At 35.0% G+C, this 22,306-nt stretch overlaps 1 protein-coding gene across 5 annotated transcripts in view; it reads right to left on the reverse strand.

Moving 5' to 3' along the window:
• Positions 1-1,428: 1,428 nt before the first annotated feature.
• Positions 1,429-22,306, reverse strand: part of PKN2 (protein kinase N2) — a 132,820-nt gene continuing 111,942 nt past the window's right edge. For all 5 annotated transcript variants that reach the window (XM_057713861.1, XM_057713879.1, XM_057713873.1 and 2 more), the window contains 6 exons: positions 17,944-18,006; positions 16,308-16,384; positions 14,160-14,302; positions 5,190-5,297; positions 4,903-4,983; positions 1,429-4,816 (listed from right to left, as the gene is read on the reverse strand). In XM_057713861.1, coding sequence (XP_057569844.1) covers positions 4,613-4,816; positions 4,903-4,983; positions 5,190-5,297; positions 14,160-14,302; positions 16,308-16,384; positions 17,944-18,006 — 676 coding nt within the window. In that variant the 3' untranslated portion in view covers positions 1,429-4,612. The remainder of the gene's footprint in view (positions 4,817-4,902; positions 4,984-5,189; positions 5,298-14,159; positions 14,303-16,307; positions 16,385-17,943; positions 18,007-22,306) is intronic.

Below are 22,306 nucleotides of genomic sequence, written 5' to 3' on the forward strand. Positions count from 1 at the left end.
TTTTGGGATCATTTTCTTTCTTCTTGAAGCACTTCTTTAGAGTGAGACCCATGATCATAAAGCCTCCTTTAAAGATATTTTTAATTGCTCTCATTCTTAAAAAAATTTTACTTTCTACACAGTTCTAGGTTGACATTTTATTCTCCAATGCTCTGAAAACAATATTCCACTGCTTCTATTGCTGCTATTGAAAGGTTAGCTGCTAGTCTTTCCTTTATAGACAATTAGTCCTTTCTCCTTGGGTATTTTCAAAATGTTGTCTTTGTGGTCTGCAGTTTCACTACAATGATTCTATGCATAAATTTATATTTATTTTGTATGGAGGATATTGTACTTATTAAATATTTTTCATATCTGGGAAATTTGCAGCCATTATCTCTTTACATATTGCCTCTCTTCCATTTTCCCCAATTGTGTCTTCCTTCCATCTTCCATATCTCTTAACCTTCCTTTGATATTTTCCATTTCCTTATCTCTTTATTTGATTTACTTGGGATTATTTTTCAGATACATCATTCAGTTCTCCAGTTCTTTTTTTACTTGTCTAATATGCTGTAATGCTTCCACTGAGTGTCAAATTTGGTCAATTATATATTTTTTTATTTTTGGATTTTAAAAATGTTTTTTACTTTCTTTCAAATTTCATTTTACATATTTATCCTGGTAAACTTTAGGTATATAAACATTTTTCTATAGTTATTTTATATTTTGTATCTGAGAATTTTAATATTTGCAGTCTTTTGGAAGGGATGTCTATATTTGCTATGTTTATTGGCTTCATTCAAGATAACTTGCTGTCTCTCATGTATTTGTGATCTGTGACAGTGTTACTACTTGATCTTAACCTGTGGAAATCCTATATATTTCCACTCTGGAGAAACTTTCGTTCAGAAAGTATTTGATTCTACTGGTAGATGGAGAGTGATATGCAAACAGAATTTGAGCTCCTCTAGAGAATTCTAGCACAGAATATAAATTCAACTGCAATTCCAAGGTTTCTTATCCTCATAATGGTACTGCTAGAGAAATATCCTTGGCAACTCAATTTCTTCTGGGTGCCTCCACTTCCAAAGTCAGCTCCCTGCCATTCTGGCTCTTGTCCTCTCCAACTTTCTACTTCTCTGGCCTAATCTGTGGACTCAGTTTCCATCCCAACCTCTGACTATTCTCACTCTTGTACCTGGATACTCCCTAACTCTTAGGTACTAAAGCCCTAGTGTGTTCAGATCCATGCTCGTTTGTTTGCTTACTTTGGGGTGAGGGGTTGCCAGAGACCACTCTTATCTTTAATGAGACCAGCAGTAACTCAAATTATGTGTTGTATTAGATGTCTGAGAGTTTCTACTTAGTCAAGATACTAGAAGAAATCAGACAAGATTTTTGATACTTAGAAATTACATTAAGAACTTACTTCTATTTATAAATGTATATATTTATATACATGTTTATAAATACATACAGTTATATATGTATATAAATATAAAGCTTATATCTCAGAGAAACACTAGATTTCAAAAGATAGCTACAAGGTAAACAAGAACTCTATATTAGAAATATGATCCATGGTTTGGGATTTATTCTTTTGGGTTTTTCATACTCACCCTCTGTTGCTTTGGGAAGATCAGCAGCACCTGTAAAAATTTTGTTAGATTTGAATCTATAATGCAGCTTTCACCTAGTCAACATATAATGGTGATTTACATTATGACCTTAATTTGTGTCAGAGTAGCACGGATCTTTTTATATTTCTGAAATATTCCATTCATAATTTTTTAATAATATAACTATAAAATGGCTAGTATTCTGTTTTCATTTACTTGTTTTCTGAAAGGTCAGGTCCTAAAATTAAATGTTAATCTCAAACACGAGAAAAGTACATATAATACTGGTGTTTGCATTTTAGCATTAATGTATACCATTCTTCATTTATGAAATCTTTGGTGCTTTCTTTTTTTTACTTTTCTATCTTCAGTGCCTAGTACAGAGAAGGCATCCCATAAGTAACCACTGAATGAAAGATGCTACTAAACTTACAGGAACAGAATGCAAAATTTCCCCACTATTACCAGTGAAGTAGACAATTTGGTTAGACTCAATGATTTTGCCCTTCCCCAGGACAAAAAGTACCTGCAAGAAGGCTAACTGAAGTTAACTAGTCTTTGAGATCTTGAATATAGTAAAGCTAATACATATTTTGACCAACAGGAAGTTTCCAAAAGGAAATAATACTTAAAAACAAAGTTACAAATTACAATCTATTTAAACTTTAATTTGTGCATTTGTGGTAATTTATGACTGCAAAACACTTTTTCTTAAAATGACATAAAGGCACATTTCATTTGAATGCATAGTGTACCATTCTAAAATATCCTAATTTTCTTACAAAGTGCTTGAGCAGTCACTTACACATACAGTAATAACAAAATATATTTACACTCTATAGAGTTTAAAATTTTTAAATCTGACTAAAATATATATATATTTAAAACTACAGAAAAAATTAGTGCTTTCTTCAGCTTAATTGTGTGAATATACCCTGCCCTCTAATTTTCTTAGTGATTGACTTCAATTAAAAAAAATTCTGTACACTGTGTAGTTACAAAATGCTATGTCAGTTTTTAATGCTAAATGCCTATTTTAGACACTACTTTCTATGAATATCTGAGAACCAGAAAAGGTGAGCAGACTGTACCTCAAAAGTATTTAGTGTTTTTTTATGTTGTATTAACACTGTTTAAATGAAAACCAGACAATTAAGCTAAGATCCTCTATTGTCCTTTACCAAGGAAGTTAACTGGCATTTTAAAAGAATTTTAAACAACATATTGCTCCCTCTTCCTATAAGATACACCCCCCAAAGGATCATGGGTAATAGTCAATTTGTAAGGAAAGAGAAATTACCTCTGAACAATTTTAACTGTTCTCAGAGTATAGCAAAGACATGCCAACACACCCTGGTAAGGCTGAAATATTCCTAAATGTTTTAAATGCAACACTATAAATCAATGAGCTTTCATTTTTCTCATAGGATTTAAACTTGAACAACTTTTAAGACATGAGATCATAGTGATTACATGGTTAACTCAGTATGGTTAGTTAACAACTTGCTATTCCTGAGGTATGATGACCCTAACATGCCACGCACAGAATCAAAGACGTTATTATTAAACTAGGGAAAAACAATAAAGTCATAGATTAGGAGGGAAAATAATTAAAACAAAACAAAAAACCCAAAACTCCAGGCAAGTAGAAAAGTCATGGCTTGCAAAAGACTCTCCTATCTATAATAGTATTAGAAAGCCACAAATGGATCCTCTGAAGACTTGTAAAAAGTATTTGATCAAATTATTTTTGAGACTTTTGAGGTACAGCTTTAGTGTTATAATAACTTTTATAAAATATAAACTGTTTTATCAAAAATATTTATACATTCTGTTATAATATATTGCTTTTGCCCTCAGTAACTGCCAATATAAAATCTGGATCCAGTGGCCTAAAATGTACAAATGCACTTAACGTAAATGCTGGAGTCTGAGGTGTCTGCTTGGCCACTGTACAAAAGTGATGAAGTGGTGAAATTAAATAATAAACCTACAACATAGAATACATTACAACTTGCACATATACATGTTCACAGCATGTATACAATGATAATCCCTATGTTTTAACAAAGATATAGTTCCCTTCTACAGTAGACACAAGAACAAGATGAACTAGGTTGATAAATGTACAATGAATATCAAAGAAAAAAGAGTTATCAGGTCACTGATTTTGGAAGAAGGTATGACTGAACACACTGAGTATCTAGGCTTTGGGAATGCATACAGGTAACAGTATCTTGGTTCAGGCTGATTTTAAGTCCTCATTCTTAAAGTCTTAAGTAAATGCAGATGTTTAGTTGTTCCTGTTTGTTTCAGCATGGTTGGTTTAAGAAAAAACTGTTTGGCAAGTAGCCCTGTTGGAAAGCTATGAGGTTCTGTTACATGGTTGGTAAAGATAAGGCAATAAAAATTTTCTCCTAATAAATATAGAAAATTTATAACATATCAATTCATTTGGTTAAAAAAAAGCCCAAAAATGTGCACAAACTACTTCTACATTGTTTTTGATACTACAGTAATTTCTTTAAAAAAATAAGAGCATTTGCCTTATTCAAAGAGAATCATACTATGTTTGAATAGTAATAGCATCCCAAGCCTTTTTTTCCTCTCTTTGTAAAATACAGCTAAGGAAAGTTAACTGATTAATTTTCCTTCCACTTAAGGCAGGCATACAGCAAAGCTAGAGACTGTAGAAGAGTGTTTTTTGTTTTTTTCTTTTTTTTGAAAAATAAGACTATCTATCCAAAAGTATTCATTTGTGATAGGTTTTCATGGCCGATGTTCATTCAGCTTAAATTCCATGAAACTGTTTCCAGTGTTCAGATTTACGTTGAAAATACATTGAAAAGCCACTTTTTAAGAAGGTATTAGAACAGTACTTTTAAACACATCTTCATATGTTTTAAAAAAAACTCAGAAGCGTTTGTTGGCACAGAGAGCAAATGAAGGGTTGCTATTTTTAAGAGGTCTTCTTGTGAGCCAGTCTGCTTGGTTTCACAGTGTGTAGGAACTTAACACCAATCAGCAATGTAGTCAAAATCTCTGAACATTTCTTGCTCCTCTTCTGAAAGTATCCTTGGTTCTCGAGGTGGAGTCAGAATAGGCGCTTCTGAGGTAAATTCATCATCAAAATTACTAACGTCCTCCCGTCCTCTAACTGTAGGTACAAATGGTGGCTTTACTTTCTTGTCCATCAGAGCACTCCAATCAATTAGCTGGATTACAAAATATAAAATCACCAGTTTAGTTTCCTATTCCTAATTGCTATAGTTTCATAAAAATTTTAAACTTTCATACTTACTCGGAAAAATGGGTGCTTTTTTACATCCTCTGCATCTTTTTCACCTGCTCCAAGGCGCCGCTCAGGATTTCTTCTTAATAACTAACACAATATAAAGGAAGAAAGTTAATACAAAACCAGGGATTCATTGATAAGGACTCTCATAACTTGCAAAGTTTTAGATGTTTCTTTTGGTATGTGTTTCTCTAAACCATGCAACATCTATGACTGAAAAAAAACTTCTAAAATTCTACTGGGAAATGTTAATATAAAAAAATTTAAATAGTTTATAAATCATTAATTCTTACCCTCCTCATTATTGAAATGGCTTCTGTAGATAAGAACCTTGGATACCTTACTTCATCATTAACAATACTGTCAAAAACCTCTTCTTCATCATCACCAGGAAAGGGAGACTAGAAGAAATATCCTTGAGTCAGTCAAAATGAGTTTCAATACAGTAAAATCTTATCATCTATTCAGAGTTCTGAAGTACAACCAAGAACCAGATAGTGAGGAAAATAAGAAAAAGGAAAAACAAAAACAAAAAAATAGACCCACCAAAACATCAAACAAATAAGGACTACAAGAAGCCACAACAGACACACAATAGATAGGTATCTATTTATCCAGAGGATACACCATATATTCTTATTGAAATCTTCTTGTGGAAAGACAGAAGGAAATGAGTAAGGAAACTATAAGTGTTACCACAGAGGGAAGCACAGAGTTTGTGGAAATACATCAGACATGGATGTGCTCTGAATTTCACAGTCAAAAGCAAATTAATGGTGGCAAAACACAATTAGAGACCGCAGGCATAATGACTGCACTAAGAAGCAACTGCCAACAAAATTAAACTGAAAGGAACTAAAAAGCACACATTTCCAAGCATATTTAATACTCTACACACAATAGGCCTTGGGGCAGTTTGGTAAGCAGAATATTAAGATTGTTGCTCATAATGACAATAATAATGCTGAGTCATAAAAAAGGAGTTACATAAACAATCAGTATAACAGTTTCATGTACATAGGGATAAACTCTCAACTACACTGAAAATGTGGCTATGAAATATGACTTATTACCTCAATTTCAGATAGCTTAGATTTGGCTGCTTGTTTCCTGTTAGTTATTAAAGAACAAGAGCTAAGCAGAAAGCACTATCAACTGGAGAGGAATCTTTGACCTGAGGAACCTGTGAAAATGATTTCAGAACCTAACATCCTAAAGCTGAGCTGCTAATCTTATTGCTCGTATCTAAGAAAATTTCAAACTTTTCAGTTATCAAAATCTTAGCTTTGGCTTGTAAAACTTGGTTTTATCCACGTTTAAGTCAAGGGGAAATTCTATTTCACAAAGAGTCTTAATCAGAATTTCAAAGGGTAACATCAAGCAATTTTGACTCCTATTTGAAAGTCAATTTCGATATGTGAAAACTGGCACTCTATAAGTCTCTGAATAATGAAAATATATTTACATATTTGCTAAGCTGTTAGAGTTCTTTTTTCTGCAAATAGATTATAAGCTAACAGTGCTAACAATGGAAGGCTAACAACTGTGTTTTAAGTACATATTAAAAGAATTCAATAAAAGTCTGTTCAGATGTCAAGGATCTAACTCTAATAACTAAGGTTATTTTAAACTTCTCTGATATCTTCACTCTCCTTTGGCACAGAGAAAGGGGACCTGATATGTTAGTTTATTCCTGGAGTTGATTCAAGTCCTCAAAACTCATACAAACATAAACTTGAAAACACATGATATATCCAGTGAGTTTTCAATCATTTGTAATAACAGAGGAATTACATACAAACTTTAACCAAACCTCACTTTTATAACATTTAAAAAAAGTTAATGCTAAAATTTCACCAATGCTATAAAATTATAAAATATATGTACCAATGAGTTTTAAGTTTAGTTCTTTTCCCAACTGTCCTTTTATGGAGGTCCTAAAAAGAAATGAAATTGCAAAAAGCAATTGTGAAGAAATAGCCAGGCTCACTGCATTTTATCACCTAGTAATTAAGAGCTTAATCAATGAGAATTTCCTTTAAAAAATATGGAACAGGAACTTCCTCACTTGTTCACTGCCAAATCTCCCAGATATTTTACAATTGGAGGAAGCAGAATTAACTGGCTCTTAATTGTATAGTATTTTGCAATAAACTCTCATTTTTTGCATGTCATCTCTAATATGGAGAGTAAATTTTAAGCAAGCACATCATTTTTGGTTACAAATCTCATACATAATTGAATACTACATTTCAAAAACAAAGCAACAAAAATGTTACTTTGAAAAAAAAGTTCAAGTATGTCAGAGCTCACAGAAACAACTATTATGAGTACTTCTGGCACCTGCAGAAAGTAAAGACTACTGTGGATTAGGGATAAAATATATCTTTCCCATCTTAAAGCACCAAATGCTTTTCTAAATAGAGGTGAAAAATTCATATATGAACCCATGGTTTTAAGAGAGAAATAAATTTGGGTGGATTACATACCCTATCCTGGGGGCAGCAAAGCACAGTGGTTTAGAGACAGATTAAAACCCCAGCTCCACCATATGAGAGCCCTGTGACTTTACGCAAGTTATTAACTTCTTTGTGTCTCTACTGATGCATGTGGAAATAAACATAAGGCTACTATTGAGCTCATTAAAGGTTTCTGAAAAATTAAATGAGCTAATACTTATAAAGCACAAAGAAAGTGCCTAGCACATAATAAACATTTTAATTTGCTATTTCTATGCCTCCTTTTCCAAATTTCCACTCCAATTTGACATATCAAAAGGTACAGTCGTATAAACAGCAGAATAACTGAGGCAGAAGAACGAATAACTGAGTTGGAAGATAGAATGGGGGAAATAAATGCCACAGAGCAGGAAAAAGAAAAAAGAATAAAAAGAATAGAAGACAGTCTCAGAGACCTCAGTGATAACATTAAACATACCAACATTTGAATTATAGGCATCCCAGAAGAAGAAGAAAAAAAGAAAGGGTCTGAGAAAATATTTGAAGAGGTTATAGTGGAAAACTTCCCCAACATGGGAAAGGAAATAATTAACCAAGTCCAAGAAGCACAGAGTCCCATACAGAATAAACCCAAGGAGAAATACACCCAGGCACATATTAATCAAACTAACGACAATTAAACACAAAGAAAAAATATTAAAAGCAGCAAGAGAAAAGCAACAAATAACATATAAGGGAAAACCCATCAGGATAACAGCTGACCTTTCTACAGAAACTCTGCAGGCCAGAAGGGAATGGCAGGATATACTGAAAGTCCTGAAAGAGAGAAACCTACAGCCAAGAATACTCTACCCAGCAAGAATCTCATTCAGATCCAATGGAGAAATCAAAAGCTTTCCAGACAAGCACAAGTTAAGAGAATTCAGCACCACCAAACCAGCCTTACAACAAGTGCTAAAGGAACTTCTCTAAGTAGGAAACACAAGAAAAGGAAAACACCTACAAATACAAACCCAAAACAATTCAGAAAATGGTCATTGGAACACAAATGTCAATAATCACCTTAAATGTAAATGGATTAAATGCTCCAACCAAAAGACACAGACTGGCTGAATGGATACAAAAAACAAGACCCTTCTATATGCTGCCTACAAGAAACCCACTTCAGACCAAGGGATACATATAGACTGAAAGTAAAGGAATGGAAAAAGATATTTCATGCAAATGGAAGTCAAAAGAAAGCTGGAGTAGCAATACTCATATCAGACACATTAGACTTTAAAGTAAAGACTATTACAAGAGACAAGGAAGGACACTACATAATGATCAAGGGATCCATTCAAGAAGAACATATCACAATGGTAAATATCTATGCCCCTAACATAGGAGCACTTCAATACATAAGGCAAATGCTAACAGCTATAAAAGGGGACATCGACAGTAACACAATAACAATGGGAGACTTGAACACCCCATTTACATCCATGGACAGATCATCCAAACAGAAAATAAATAAAGACACACAAGCTTTAAATGACACATTAGACCATCTCGACTTCATTGATATTTATAGGACATTCCATCCAAAAACGACAGACTACACCTCCTTCTCAAGTGCACACGGAACATTTTCCAGGACAGATCACATCTTGGGTCACAAATCAAGCCTCGGTAAATTCAAGAAAATTGAAATCATATCAAGCATCATCTCAGGCCACAACGCCATGAGACTAGATATTAATTACAGGAAAAAAACTGCAAAAAATACAAACACATGGAGGCTAAACAATTCACTATTAAACAACCAAGAAATAACTAAAGAAATCAAAGAGGAAATCAAAAAATATCTAGAAACAAATAACAATGAAAACACAACAACCCAAAACCTATGGGACGCAGCAAGAGCAGTTCTAAGAGGGAAGTTTATAGCAATACAGTCCTACCTTAAGAAACAAGAAAATGATCGAATAAACAACCTAACCTTACACCTAGAACAATTAGAAAAAGAAGAACAAAGAAACCCCAAAGTGAGCAGAAGGAAAGAAATCATAAAGATCAGAGCAGAAATAAATGAAAAAGAAAGGAAGGAAGCCATAGCAAAAATTAATAAAACTAAAAGCTGGTTCTTTGAGAAGATTAACAAAATTGATAAACCATTAGCCAGACTCATCAAGAAAAAAAGGGAGAAGATGCAAATCAACAGAATTAGAAATGAAAAAGGAGAAGTAACAACGGACACCTCAGAAATACAAAAGATCATGAGAGACTACTACAAGCAACTATATGCCAATACATTGGATAACCTGGAAGAAATGGATAAATTCTTAGAAAAATACAATCTTCCAAGACTGAACTAGGAAGAAATAGAAACTATGAACAGGCCAATCACAAGTACGGAAATTGAGTCAGTGATTAAAAATCTCCCAACAAACAAAAGCCCAGGGCCAGACGGATTCACGGGCAAATTCTAGCAAACATTTAGAGAAGAGCTAACACCCATCCTTCTCAAACTCTTCCAAAATATAGCAGGAGGAGGAACACTCCCAAACTCATTCTACGAGGCCACCATCACCCTGATACCAAAACCAGGCAAAGATGTCACAAAAAAAGAAAATTACAGACCAATATCACTGATGAATATAGGTGCAAAAATCCTCAACAAGATACTAGCTAACAGAATCCAACAGCACATTAAAAAAATCATACACCATGATCAAGTGGGGTTTATCCCTGGGATGCAAGGATTCTTCAATATATGCAAATCAATCAATGTGATACATCAACAAATTGAAGGATAAAAACCATACGATAATCTCAAAAGATGCAGAAAAAGCTTTTGACAAAATTCAACATCCATTTATGATAAAAGCTCTCCAGAAAATGGGCATAGAAGGAAATTACCTCAACATAATAAAAGCCATATATGAAAAACCAAAAGCCAACATCATTCTAAATGGGGAAAAACTGAAAGAATTCCCTCTAAGAACAGGAACAAGATAAGGGTGTCCACTCTCACCATTATTATTCAACATAGTTTTGGAAGTTTTAGCCACAGCAATCAGAGAAGAAAAAGAAACAAAAGGAATCCAAATTGGAAAAGAAGAAGTAAAAGTGTCACTCTTTGCAGATGACATGATATTATATATAGAAAATCCTAAAGACTCTACCAGAAAACTGCTAGCACTAATTGATGAGTTTAGTAAAGTAGCAGGATACAAAATTAATGCACAGAAATCTCTTGCATTCCTATACACTAACAATGGAAGAGCAGAAAGAGAAATTAAGGAAACTCTCCCATTCACCACTGCAACAAAAAGAATAAAATATCTAGGAATAAACCTGACTAAGGAGTCAAAAGATCTGTCTGCAGAAAACTTTAAGACACTGATGAAAGAAATCAAAGATGACACAAACAGATGGAGGGACATACCATGTTCCTGGATTGGAAGAATCAACATAGTGAAAATGACTGTACTACCCAAAGCAATTTACAGATTCAATGCAATCTCGATCAAATTACCAATGGCATTTTTCAGAGAACTAGAGCAAGAAATCTTAAGATTTGTATGGAAACGCAAAAGACCCCGAATAGCCAAAGCAATCTTGAGAAGGAAAAATGGAGTTGGTGGAATCAGGCTTCCTGACTTCAAACTATACTACAAGGCCACAGTGATCAAGACAGTATGGTACTGGCACAAAAATAGAAAGGAAGATCAATGGAATAGAATAGAGAACTCAGAGGAGAGCCCAAACAGATATGGGCACCTTATCTTTGACAAAGGAGGCACGAATATACAATGGAAAAAAGACAGCCTCTTCAGTAAGTGGTGCTGGGAAAATTGGACAGCAACATGTAAAAGAATGAAATTAGAACACTTCCTAACACCATACACAAAAATAAACTCCAAATGGATTAAAGACCTACATGGAAGGCCAGACACTATCAAACTCCTAGAGGAAAACACAGGCAGAACACTCCATGACATCCATCAAAGCAAGATCCTTTTTGACCCACCTCTTAGAATCAGGGAAATAAAATCAAGAATAAACAAATGGGATCTCATGAAACTTAAAAGCTTTTGCACAGCGAAAGAAACCATAAATAAGACAAGAAGGCAACCCTCAGAATGGGAAAAAATAGTTGCCTATGAAACAACGGACAAAGGATTAACCTCCAAAATATACAAGCAGCTCATGCGGCTTAATACCAAAAAAGTAAATAACCCAATCCACAAATGGGCAGAAGACCTAAATAGACATTTCTCCAAAGAAGACATACAGATGGCTAACAAACACACGAAAAGATGCTCAACATCGCTACTCATCAGAGAAATGCAAGTCAAAGCCACAATGAGGTATCACCTCACACCAATCAGAATGGCCATCATCACAAAACCTGGAAACAACAAATGTTGGAGAGGGTGTGGAGAAAAGGGAACTCTCCTGCACTATTGGTGGGAATGTAAGCTGGTACAGCCACTATGGAAAACAATTTGGAGGTTCCTTAAAAAACTACAAATAGAACTACCATATGATCCAGTAATCCCACTCTTGGGCATATACCCAGAGAAAACCATAATCCCAAAAGAAACATGTACCATAATGTTTATTGCAGCACTATTTACAATAGCCAGGACATGGAAGCAACCGAAATGCCCATCAACAAATGAATGGATAAAGAAGATGTGGCATATATATACAATGGAATATTACTCCACTATAAAAAGGGATGAGATGGAGCTATATGTAATGAGGTGGATAGACCTAGAGTCTGTCATACAGAGTGAAGTGAGTCAGAAAGACAAATATTGTATGCTAACTCACATATACGGAATCTAAAAATGGTACTGATGAACTCAGTGACAAGAACAAGGACACAGATGCAGAGAATGGACTGGAGAACTCGAGGTTTGGGGGGGCGGGGGGTGAAGGGGAAGCTGAGATGAAGCAAGAGAGTAGCACAGACATATATATACTACCAACTGTAAAATAGATAGCCAGTGGGAAGTTGTTGTATAACAAAGGGAGTCCAACTCGAGGATGGAAGATGCCTTAGAGGACGGGGACGGTGGCAGGGACTCGAGGGAGGGTCGGGGGGGAGTCGAGGGAGGGAGGGAATACGGGGATATGTGTATAAAAACAGATGATTGATCATGGTGTACCCCCCCAAAAATAGTAAATAAATAAAATTTAAAAAAAAAAGGTACTGTCATTGGATGAACTAAAATCATTTATTTACTTGTTTGGTATAAATGCCACTAAATGACAATCTTAGAGCAAAATTTTAGAAATTTCTAACATTCAATAATTTAGTCATTCATCATTCAGCTATTAGTTTTCTCATGCCTAGAAATGTATAAGGTTGGTCACTGGCATTCGGGAAACTGCAGAACAATGAACCAATGCAAGATAATTTTTCTTGCATCTCAAGATGATCAAGACCATCTGAGTAATTTACAATTACCTGTCTAAATAGTTACTGTTTCTTAATTCCACCCTAATTTATCATTTCCAACAATTTATAACAAAAGTCTCTTCTTACTGCTTTATTAATTAGATATAATTCACTGTTTTTTAAGCAGTAACAATTTCTGTGTACAACTAAGTTATCCCCAGAATTTATTTTAAGTTAATCTAAAGAAGATAGTAGGGGGACTTCCTAGGTGGTGCAGTGGTTAAGAATCTGCCTGCCAATGCAGGGGACACAGGTTTGAGCCCTGGTCTGGGAAGATCCCACATGGTGCAGAGCAACTAAGCCCCTGTGCCACAACTATCGAGCCTGTGCGCTAGAGCCCGTGAGCCACAACTATTGAGCCCATGTGCCGCAACTACTGAAGCCCACGTACCTACAGCCCATACTCAGCAACAAGAGGAGCCACTGCAGTGAGAAGCCTGCGCACTGCAGCAAGGAGTAGCTCCTGCTCGCCACAACTAGAGAAACCTTGCATGCAGCAACGAAGATCCGATGCAGCCAATAAATAAATTAATTAAAAAAAATAAAAATAAAGAAGATAGAAAAAATGTTAATCTTTTCAATTCTACTGTATCGCTTTTGAAGGTAAAATTTATTTTTAACGAATGTATAGCTGACTTTTCTTTACAGTTACAGAGTACATTCCTTTTATCAGTCTTCTGCTTTCTATTTCTTATGAAGTGATCAGTTATGTATGATTGTGTTTAAAAATCATAAAACATAACCAGAGCAACACTGAAATATAAGAAACCATTTTCAAAGCATTGGTATACATTCCACAGATAATATAAAAATCTAAAAAAGGCAGTGAAGATAATATATAGGGTTATAGGCAATTACTAATATATATATAAATATTTATAAAGCTTAAGGTCTACTTATGCAGGAGACATATTAAGTGGTTTTTTAAAAATTTTTATTAATTATTTATTTTTAAAGATTATTTTTGGCAGCACTGGGTCTTCAGTGCTGTGCACAGGCTTTCTCTAGTTGTGGAGAGCAGGGGCTACTCTTCATTGTAGTCCACAGGCTTCTCAGTGTGGTGGTTTCTCTTGTTGGGGAGCACAGGCTCCAGGAGTGCGGCTTTCGGTAGTTGCGGCACGTGGGCTCAGTAGTTATGGCTCACAGGCTCAGCAGCTGTGGCACATGGGCTAAGTTGCTTTGCGGCATGTGGGTTCTTCCCGGCCCAGGGTTCAAACCCATATTCCTTGCATTGGCAGGTGGATTCTTAACCACTGCGCCAGCAGGGAAGCCCCATATTAAGTGGTTTTATAAGTGATATGCTTTGTTCTTTCAATCACCTTTCCTTTTACCTGTTTTATACTGCTTACCTCACCAACGAGCATTTCATATATAAGTACGCCAAGGCCCCACCAATCTACAGCCCTTGTATAGGATGTTTCTGTTAATACTTCTGGGGCAAGAAATTCAGGAGTGCCACAAAATGTGCTTGTTCTATCTCCATATCCCATTCCTGAAAAAGGTAAAATTCAAATATTTGTTAGCAAAGAAAAAAATCTAGCAAAAAAGTTAGAAGATATCTTTAGGAAGCAAAATTAGGGATATACATTTGTGCATGGTGATCAAACTCAAAATACATCAAAGACTTTAGCTAACTGGTTTTCTACACATTTCTCAAAATTTAGTAATAAATTAGTCAAATATACATTCTACATATTGAAGAAAATGTCTCAATGTATTTGAAAGTGTTAAAAGCTCATTATACACATCATCTTATGAAAGCTGACTTGGTCATTAGGATAGGACTAGAGAAGCCTCAGGTAACTTATCTGCAGAGGTGACACCTGAGCTGAGTGAAGGATGAGCAAATGTTAGTCAGCAAATAGAGTTGAGATGAGTGATAGTGGAAGAGAGACAAAGACTGTAAGCAGCTTGTTGTTGCTGCAACAGAAAGTGCTGCGCAGAGAGCTACAAGAGATCTGGCTGGAGAAGGAGGCAGGCAGATCAGAAAGGGCAATGTATATCACATCTCTGCCATTGAAGGTTTTCAGTAGGCGCATACATGGTGAAATTTATATTTATATGGGCCCCTTTTGCATTTTAGCAATTACATGGCAGATTGATTTGAGGGAGAAAAAGAACAGAGATAGAAAAGTTAAGAGGCTATTAGTGTTGTCAAAACAAGATGATGGTTGGCAGCAGTAGAGGGGAGATGAAAAACTTAAGAAATATTAAGGAGGTAGATGTCAGCACAATTTGGTGATTAACTGGATATGGAAAGTAGTGAAGAAGAGAGTCCAGGATAATTCCACATTTTCAAACTGGCAGACTGAGAGGATCATCAACTGCAAACTAGACTGAGGAAAAGAAACTACTGTTTGCATAGCATTTGAGCTACCTACTGACTGTTCAAGTAAAACTGTCTAGTAGATAGTTGACTATATATGTTAGCAAAGGAAATACTAGATTTGGAAATCATTAGAATATAGTTGCTAGTTAAAAACTACCTGAGAAAAGCAATGGGATGAGGCCAGACTCTGAGAAACAAAAGCATTTAGGTCAATAGTGTCCAATACAGAGAAGTCCAAAAAAAGAAAAAAACTTTCATTAGATTCAATAATTAGGAGATCAGTGGGTAATGGATGGACACAGATTTACAAAGTTCATTCATTCATTCATCCAACTACTTAGTAAACATTCACTGAATATTTAAGATGTGCCAAGCGCTATACTATATGCTATAGAAAGAAAGCTGAATAAGAAACAAAAAGCTACCAGAATAGAGGGGGAGACAGATAATGTTTGCTACAATACAATGTATTAAATGTACCTATTTACTATATGTTAGACACTGTGCCATGTACTTATCTCTAACTCTCATAATACTCCTAAACAAGAAGGATTATATTCATTTTATAGCTGAGGAAACAAACTCAATGAGGTTAAAAGTAACTTCTCCAAAGACACAGAGCAAATAAGTGGCAGAGCCAGGATTCAAATCTAGAACTGTGTGGTGTCTAAGCCCATGCTCTTTACACTTTCTTATGTTACCTCTTGATTCAAATTTCCCCAGTTTATGTATTTATTTACACACATATAGATACATAAAAGATTCTTGAGGCATATGCATATTTTTTCCTATTTAAAATCTTAAAAGTTTTAAGAAGCAGGAGAGAAGTTTTTAGGCACACGTAATTTACTCTGCACAATCCCAGCAAAGCAAAACATTTGGTGCTTAACCAGTGCTTTCTTAGAGTAGTGAAACAATTATTAATCATACAAAGAGAATCTTGTTTTGACACTATGATTTCTGAAAACCTAACCTTATTCGTATTCACAGAATAAATTCTTAAATAATATGATAATTAGGTTATATGAACAACCTGTAAGTCTCAATAAAAAGTTAAATTTTTAATAAATTAAAAAATACATTTTGCTCTCCACAGACAAACTTTAAAACTTCCAAAGTAGAAAGAACAGTAATCTATTAGAAAAGGCACTTTAAAATACCCAATTACCTTCTTTGCAAAGACCAAAATCAGCAATTTTCACAAAGCCCTCTGTATCTAGCAATAAGTTATCCAATTTCAAATCTCTGTTCAGGATAAAAAAAATGCAAAATGAAAAAAAAAAATCAATAAAATCAGTAGATAATATAGTAAAAATATCATTTTAATAGGAGTCATACTTTCTCTTTACTAAAAATGAATTTTTTCAACTTATGATTTGAGATTTAAATACTGTATTACAAATGTTCGTTTTCTTCCTTTTGGCAAGTTTATTACTTTACAAAATATAATTTCTGAATATTTTTCCCTTGTTATGTAGAAAAGAAAGAATGTACCTAAAAGAGAAATGGGGACTTTCCTGATGGTCCAGTGGTAAAGAATCTGCCTCGAAATGCAGGGGACACCAGTTTGATCCCCAGTCCGGGAACTAAGATCCCACATGCCCCAGGGCAACTAAGCCCGCATGCCACAACTAGAGAGAGGCCCAAGCACCGCAACGAGAGACCCTGCATGCCACAACGAAGATCCCGTGTGACGCAACTAAGACCCGACACAGCCAAAAAATAATAAATAAATAAATAAAATATTAAAAAAGAGAAATGTTTACCCATTTATCTACTTAAATATATATTTCAAAGCTTAGGAGTTCATGTATCTTTAACTCAAGTTTAATTAATTAGTCAATCAATTAATTAATGGCCGTGCCACACAGCTTGTGGGATCTCAGTTCCCCACCAAGGACTGAATCTGGGCCATGGGAGTGAAAGCACCAAATCCAAACCACTGGACCACCAGGGAACTCTCAGACTTGGACTAACTTTGAAGCTTGCCTACACACCATCCGTAAGAAAGAATTGTCAGCGAGCAGTATAAATAAGGTGTTAGGGAGCAGGTTTAACCTCCTAAAAGAATAATTCAAAGTAAAGAGGAAGCTATTAAGTCACACTAATGACTACAAACTAAGTTGAAAATATTTTATTCTTTGAGTAAAATAGGGCCATTAGGAAACCGTTATCTTGGAAACATTGTTAGAAGTTTGAATAAACTGATGTTTATAGTCTTTTAATTCTGACTGGCCTTCCCATAATCTGTCTGATCTAGAGCAATGCTATTCAAAGTGTTACTCATAGATTAGTTGCTGGGCTATGAACTATTGCTAACTGGTCTGCAATTTGGTAAGGAGTCTCTGTCAGTAGATAAATCAGCTATGCCTTCAAGTACACTGTTTAGTTGACAGCAGGTTTAACGAAGGAAGCAAGGTGAAGTTTTATAATATGGCACAAACTGCTTATCATGGACAAATTCTGAGTAGTAGTAGTCTATAGAAATTTTCTATAGTCAATCAGTTGAATATAAAATATTCACCAGGATGAATACTGTTGGTAAATTGTGTTATCACAGGCCACCTTATAATTTGACTATTCTAATTAGGTAATGGTCAGAGGACCAATAACAAAGAAGTTCATCATATAATTATTGTGTGAACCATGTCTTTCAAAATCGGAGTTTAACTTTTTAAGTGATCACTTATCATATGAAAGAAAAAAATTAAGAAGCTGGTTAAACATAAAATATCCTTACTAATTATCTTTAATTCTACTTCATATCAAAACAAGCAATTAGAAAATATCAAAACTTTACTTACCTATAAACAATTTTGTGTTCATGTAAATACTGCAACCCAAGAACTACACATGCAGCATAAAATCTGTTTCAAGAATTAAATCAAAAGAAGTTTAATAAATCCCACTGCTCTTGAATCCCAGGTTATACTTCTATGCTTCAAAACAGAACTCTGAAGTTAACTAATTTCACAAACATTTATTTAGTCCTTACTATGTGCCAGACATATAAGTAAGATATGTACTAATATGAGGGGTAAAATTAAAAAATAAGAAAAATACAGTTTCTAAAATGGAAGCCATTAACTTTGCTTGGTAGAGTCACTTAAGTCCTTAGAGTAGATACTTGATCTGGTTCTTAGAAGAAATTATATGACATCATACAGGTAGAAGGACGGTATGAAAGGTAGAACTTCTGTGGGGGAAGTATAGGGCATTCCCCTAAGAGGGAATGGAATAGAGGTATAAAAGGCATAACATGTTTGACAACCAATAACAAGTTTGTTGTGAGCTGAAGTATAGGATGAAGAAGTAGTGGAGATGAGGCTGAAAAGACAGCCTAAGACCAAGTTGTGAAGGACCTTGAATATCGTATTATGAACACAGGCATACCTTGTTCTACTGTGCTTTTTTACTTTATTGTGCTTCACAGATAATTGTGGCTCTTTTTTTTTTTTTTTTTTTTTACAAATTGAAGATTAGTGGCAACCCTGAATGGTGAAACACTATGGGTGCCATTTTTCCAACAGCATTTGCTCACTTCAGATCTATGTATCACGTTTTGGTGTTTCTCTCAATATTTCAAACTTTTTTGTCATTATTATATTTGTTACGGTGATCTGTGATCTATGACATTACTACTGCAAAAAGATTACAACTTGCTGCTGGCTCATATGATGGTTAGCATTTTTTTAGCAATCAAGTATTTTTTCATTAAGGTATGTACTTTTTTTTTTGGACATAATGCTATCATACACTTAATAGACTACAGTGTAGTGTAACGTAACTTTTATATGAACCAGGAAACCAGAAAACTCATGACTCACTTTATTATGATATTTGCTTTACTACAATGGTATGGAACTGAACCTGCAATATCTATGAGGTATGCCTGTACTAATTCTTCTCTTAGCAATAAGCGAATCGAACCATTTTAATCAGGGAAGAATGATCAGATTTATGTTAGAGAGAACTTTCTTGATAGTAGTAGGAAGGCTGGAGTGGAAGTAGGTAGATATCCAGAGGGAAAAGGAATAGATAAGGCTAAAATGATAGTACAGATGAAAGATAATGAGTACTCATAATATAGTGGCAACAAAGAGAAAAGTTATTGGATTCAAAAGAAATTTTAAAAGGAGCGTGAAAGGACATGGTGTCTCATTAGCTATAAAGGATTAAGGGAGAAGAAAAAGCTGAAGATGATTCTAAAGATTTCCTTTTTATTGTAATAAATAGGTGAAGAAATATAGAAGCAGCCAAAATTTTGTGGGGAAAGTGAATTTGCCTTTAGACACACTGACCTCAAATTGCCTTGGGATAGGAGAAGACGTCTAGAAATTAGATAAATAGGTTTAGATCTTAGGAAAACTTCAACCTAGCTAGAATATTAACCCTTGAGGGATTGGACCATGTTTGTCTTTTTCAGCGTTTAGTCTTAAATGCTTAGCAAAATGCTTGATACACACAGCCTTACTGAATGAGGAGGCAGGTAATGAATGAATTAAAAAATGCAGATCTGTCTTCAGTGTAGAATAGCTCATAAGGAGACAGGAGAATCAGTTCTTAATTTTACAATTAATACATGGATATTTCCTCTATAAAATACACATAATACCCCTACCCCAAAGCTCAATTTTTCATTCATCATCTCCATCTCACCCCAACGACACTACTATCCATAGAGATAACTACTCTTGTTAGTCTTGCAAATGTTCTTCAAACTTTTAGAATGCATTTATGTGTACACGTAGGTATGTTTCATGTTTATTTTTACAAAAATGCAACCATAATTTGGAGATTTTTTAAATGCAACTATTTATAAATATTTGATTATACATTAGATCTCATGTGATTATTTATCAGAAGTTTAAAGATTTGGCTGAAGTCCATTAAAACAAATGTGATTCTAAAATTGCTAAAGGTAGTTTTTTTCAAGCAAACTTATTTTGGTGGCAAAACAATACTATAACAATTACAAAAACACCTCTATTTCTCTTTTGTTTTTTTATTTGTAAACAGATTGTCCTAATGATACTTAATAAATAACTGGGTATACTGGGTATCTTTCAAATCAAACCTTTAAGATAAATATTTTACAGAAGCAGAATATGATGTCTCTCAGAGTAGTATATCTGAAGTGACACAGCTAGAACACAGCAAAGCTTGGACTCAAACTAATTTTGATTCCATCATCTCAAGCACTAAAGAATACAATGTTTGCCTAGTTTATGTGAGCCACCCTTCTAGGTGTTCCACTAGTACACAGAATAGACATAGTCCTGGTTGCTCCCCTTCAGAGAGACAGGCAATAAACATGTAAGAAATAAATAAGGTGATTTCAGGTATAAAGTGCTATGAAGAATATAAATTATAAAACAGAACAGAGTGGCCTGATTTAGATGTTAGTGATACAGTGGTATTTTAGATAAAGTATTCAGGAAAGGACCTCCAAAGAAATGACATTTGAGGTGAGATCTGAATGATTAGTGGGAGGTATTTCAGATATGAAGTATTGCAATATAGCATTTTATTCTTCTATTTCACTGGGCTTAACTGTTTCATTAGTACAATATAATTTATACTCTCAGCAAAAATAAAAAGTTTGTTAAGGCAGAATAGGACTTTATATGTATTTTTAAAAAAACACAAAACAAAACAAAGTTCCCATGGCAGTAGCACAGGGCTAGGTATAGTCTAGGTGCTCTGCTTTTAATTTTTAAATATTAATTTTTAAATACGCAGGGAATGAATTATTAGTAGCATTCTATTATTTTGTGGCTTTTGCCTCCTTTTCTGAAAGCTTCACTATCCATCAGAAATAATGCCCTATTTCTTCACTTGAAACTTAAAAGGTATGACAGTACTACTATCTGCTGTATTACACTTCTATGGTTATGATGAGAATCAAATAAAGGAATGAAAGTAAAAATGTTACACAAGGGACTTCCTAGATGGCGCAGTGGTTAAGAATCCGCCTGCCAATGCAGGGGACACAGGTTCGATCCCTGCTCCAGGAAGATCCCACATGCTGCAGAGCAACCAAGCCCGTGTGCCACAACTGTTGAGCCTGTGCTCTAGAGCCCGTGAGCCACAACTATTGAGCCCATGTGCCACAACTATTGAGCCCATGTGCCACAACTACTGAAGCCCACACGCCTAGAGCCCATGCTCTGCAACAAAAGAAGCCACTGCAATAAGGAACCCCTGCACCACAATAAAGAGTAGCCCCCGCTCTCAGCAACTAGAGAAAGCCCATGTGCAGCAGCAAAGACCCAATGCAGCCAATAAATAAATTAAATAAATTTAAAAAAAAGTTACACAAATGTCAGTTGTCAGAATACAGACAAGTGATAAAAATTCAATAATAAATCCAATAAAGTTTTACTATTGGTTTTTTATTTTTATGATTCAGGATATATTTTGGAGGTAGAATTTGGTTGTTGCATGTAAGAAAAAAGAGAATCAAGAATGACTCCATGTGTTTTGGCTTGAACAACTGGTAGATGGTACTGCCATTTAATAAGAGAGAAGACAAAAAGAGCAACAGGCTGGGTGAGGTGGAGGGAAACAGGAAATATCAGGAGTTCATTTTGAGATGTTAAATGAGAAATACTTATTAGCCATATAAAGGGAAAAGTCAAGTTGGCTGCTGAATGTTATTAGAGTTGGAAGTTTAGGAAAGAGGTAAGGGCTGGAGATGTAAATTTGGTAAATACATGCATATAGGGTGTACCTATTAAGAGCATTTTCCTAGGTTCAAATCCTAGCTCCAACACTTAAGAGCTATAAAATTGGGATAATAACAGGGGAAGAATACATATACCTTATGTTTAGCAAATGTTTTTGTTTTTTAAAATTTATTTATTTATTTATTTATTTTATTGGCTGTGTTGGGTCTTTCTTTTGCTGTGCGCGGGCTTTCTCTAGTTGCGGTGAGTGGGAGCTACTCCTCGTTGTGGTGCGCAGGCTCCTCATTGCCATGGCTTCTCTTGTTGCGGAGCACGGGCTCTAGGCGCGTGGGCTTCAGTAGTTGCAGCACATGGGCTCAACAGTTGTGGCTCACAGGTTCTAAAGCTCAGGCTCAATGGTGTGGCGCACAGGCTTAGTTGCTCTGTGGCATGTAGGATCTTCCTGGAGCACGGATTGAACCCATTTCCCCTGCATTGG

Source organism: Hippopotamus amphibius, chromosome 1, assembly GCF_030028045.1.
Source record: "Hippopotamus amphibius kiboko isolate mHipAmp2 chromosome 1, mHipAmp2.hap2, whole genome shotgun sequence".
In the NCBI taxonomy this organism is placed as follows: Eukaryota; Metazoa; Chordata; class Mammalia; order Artiodactyla; family Hippopotamidae; genus Hippopotamus; species Hippopotamus amphibius.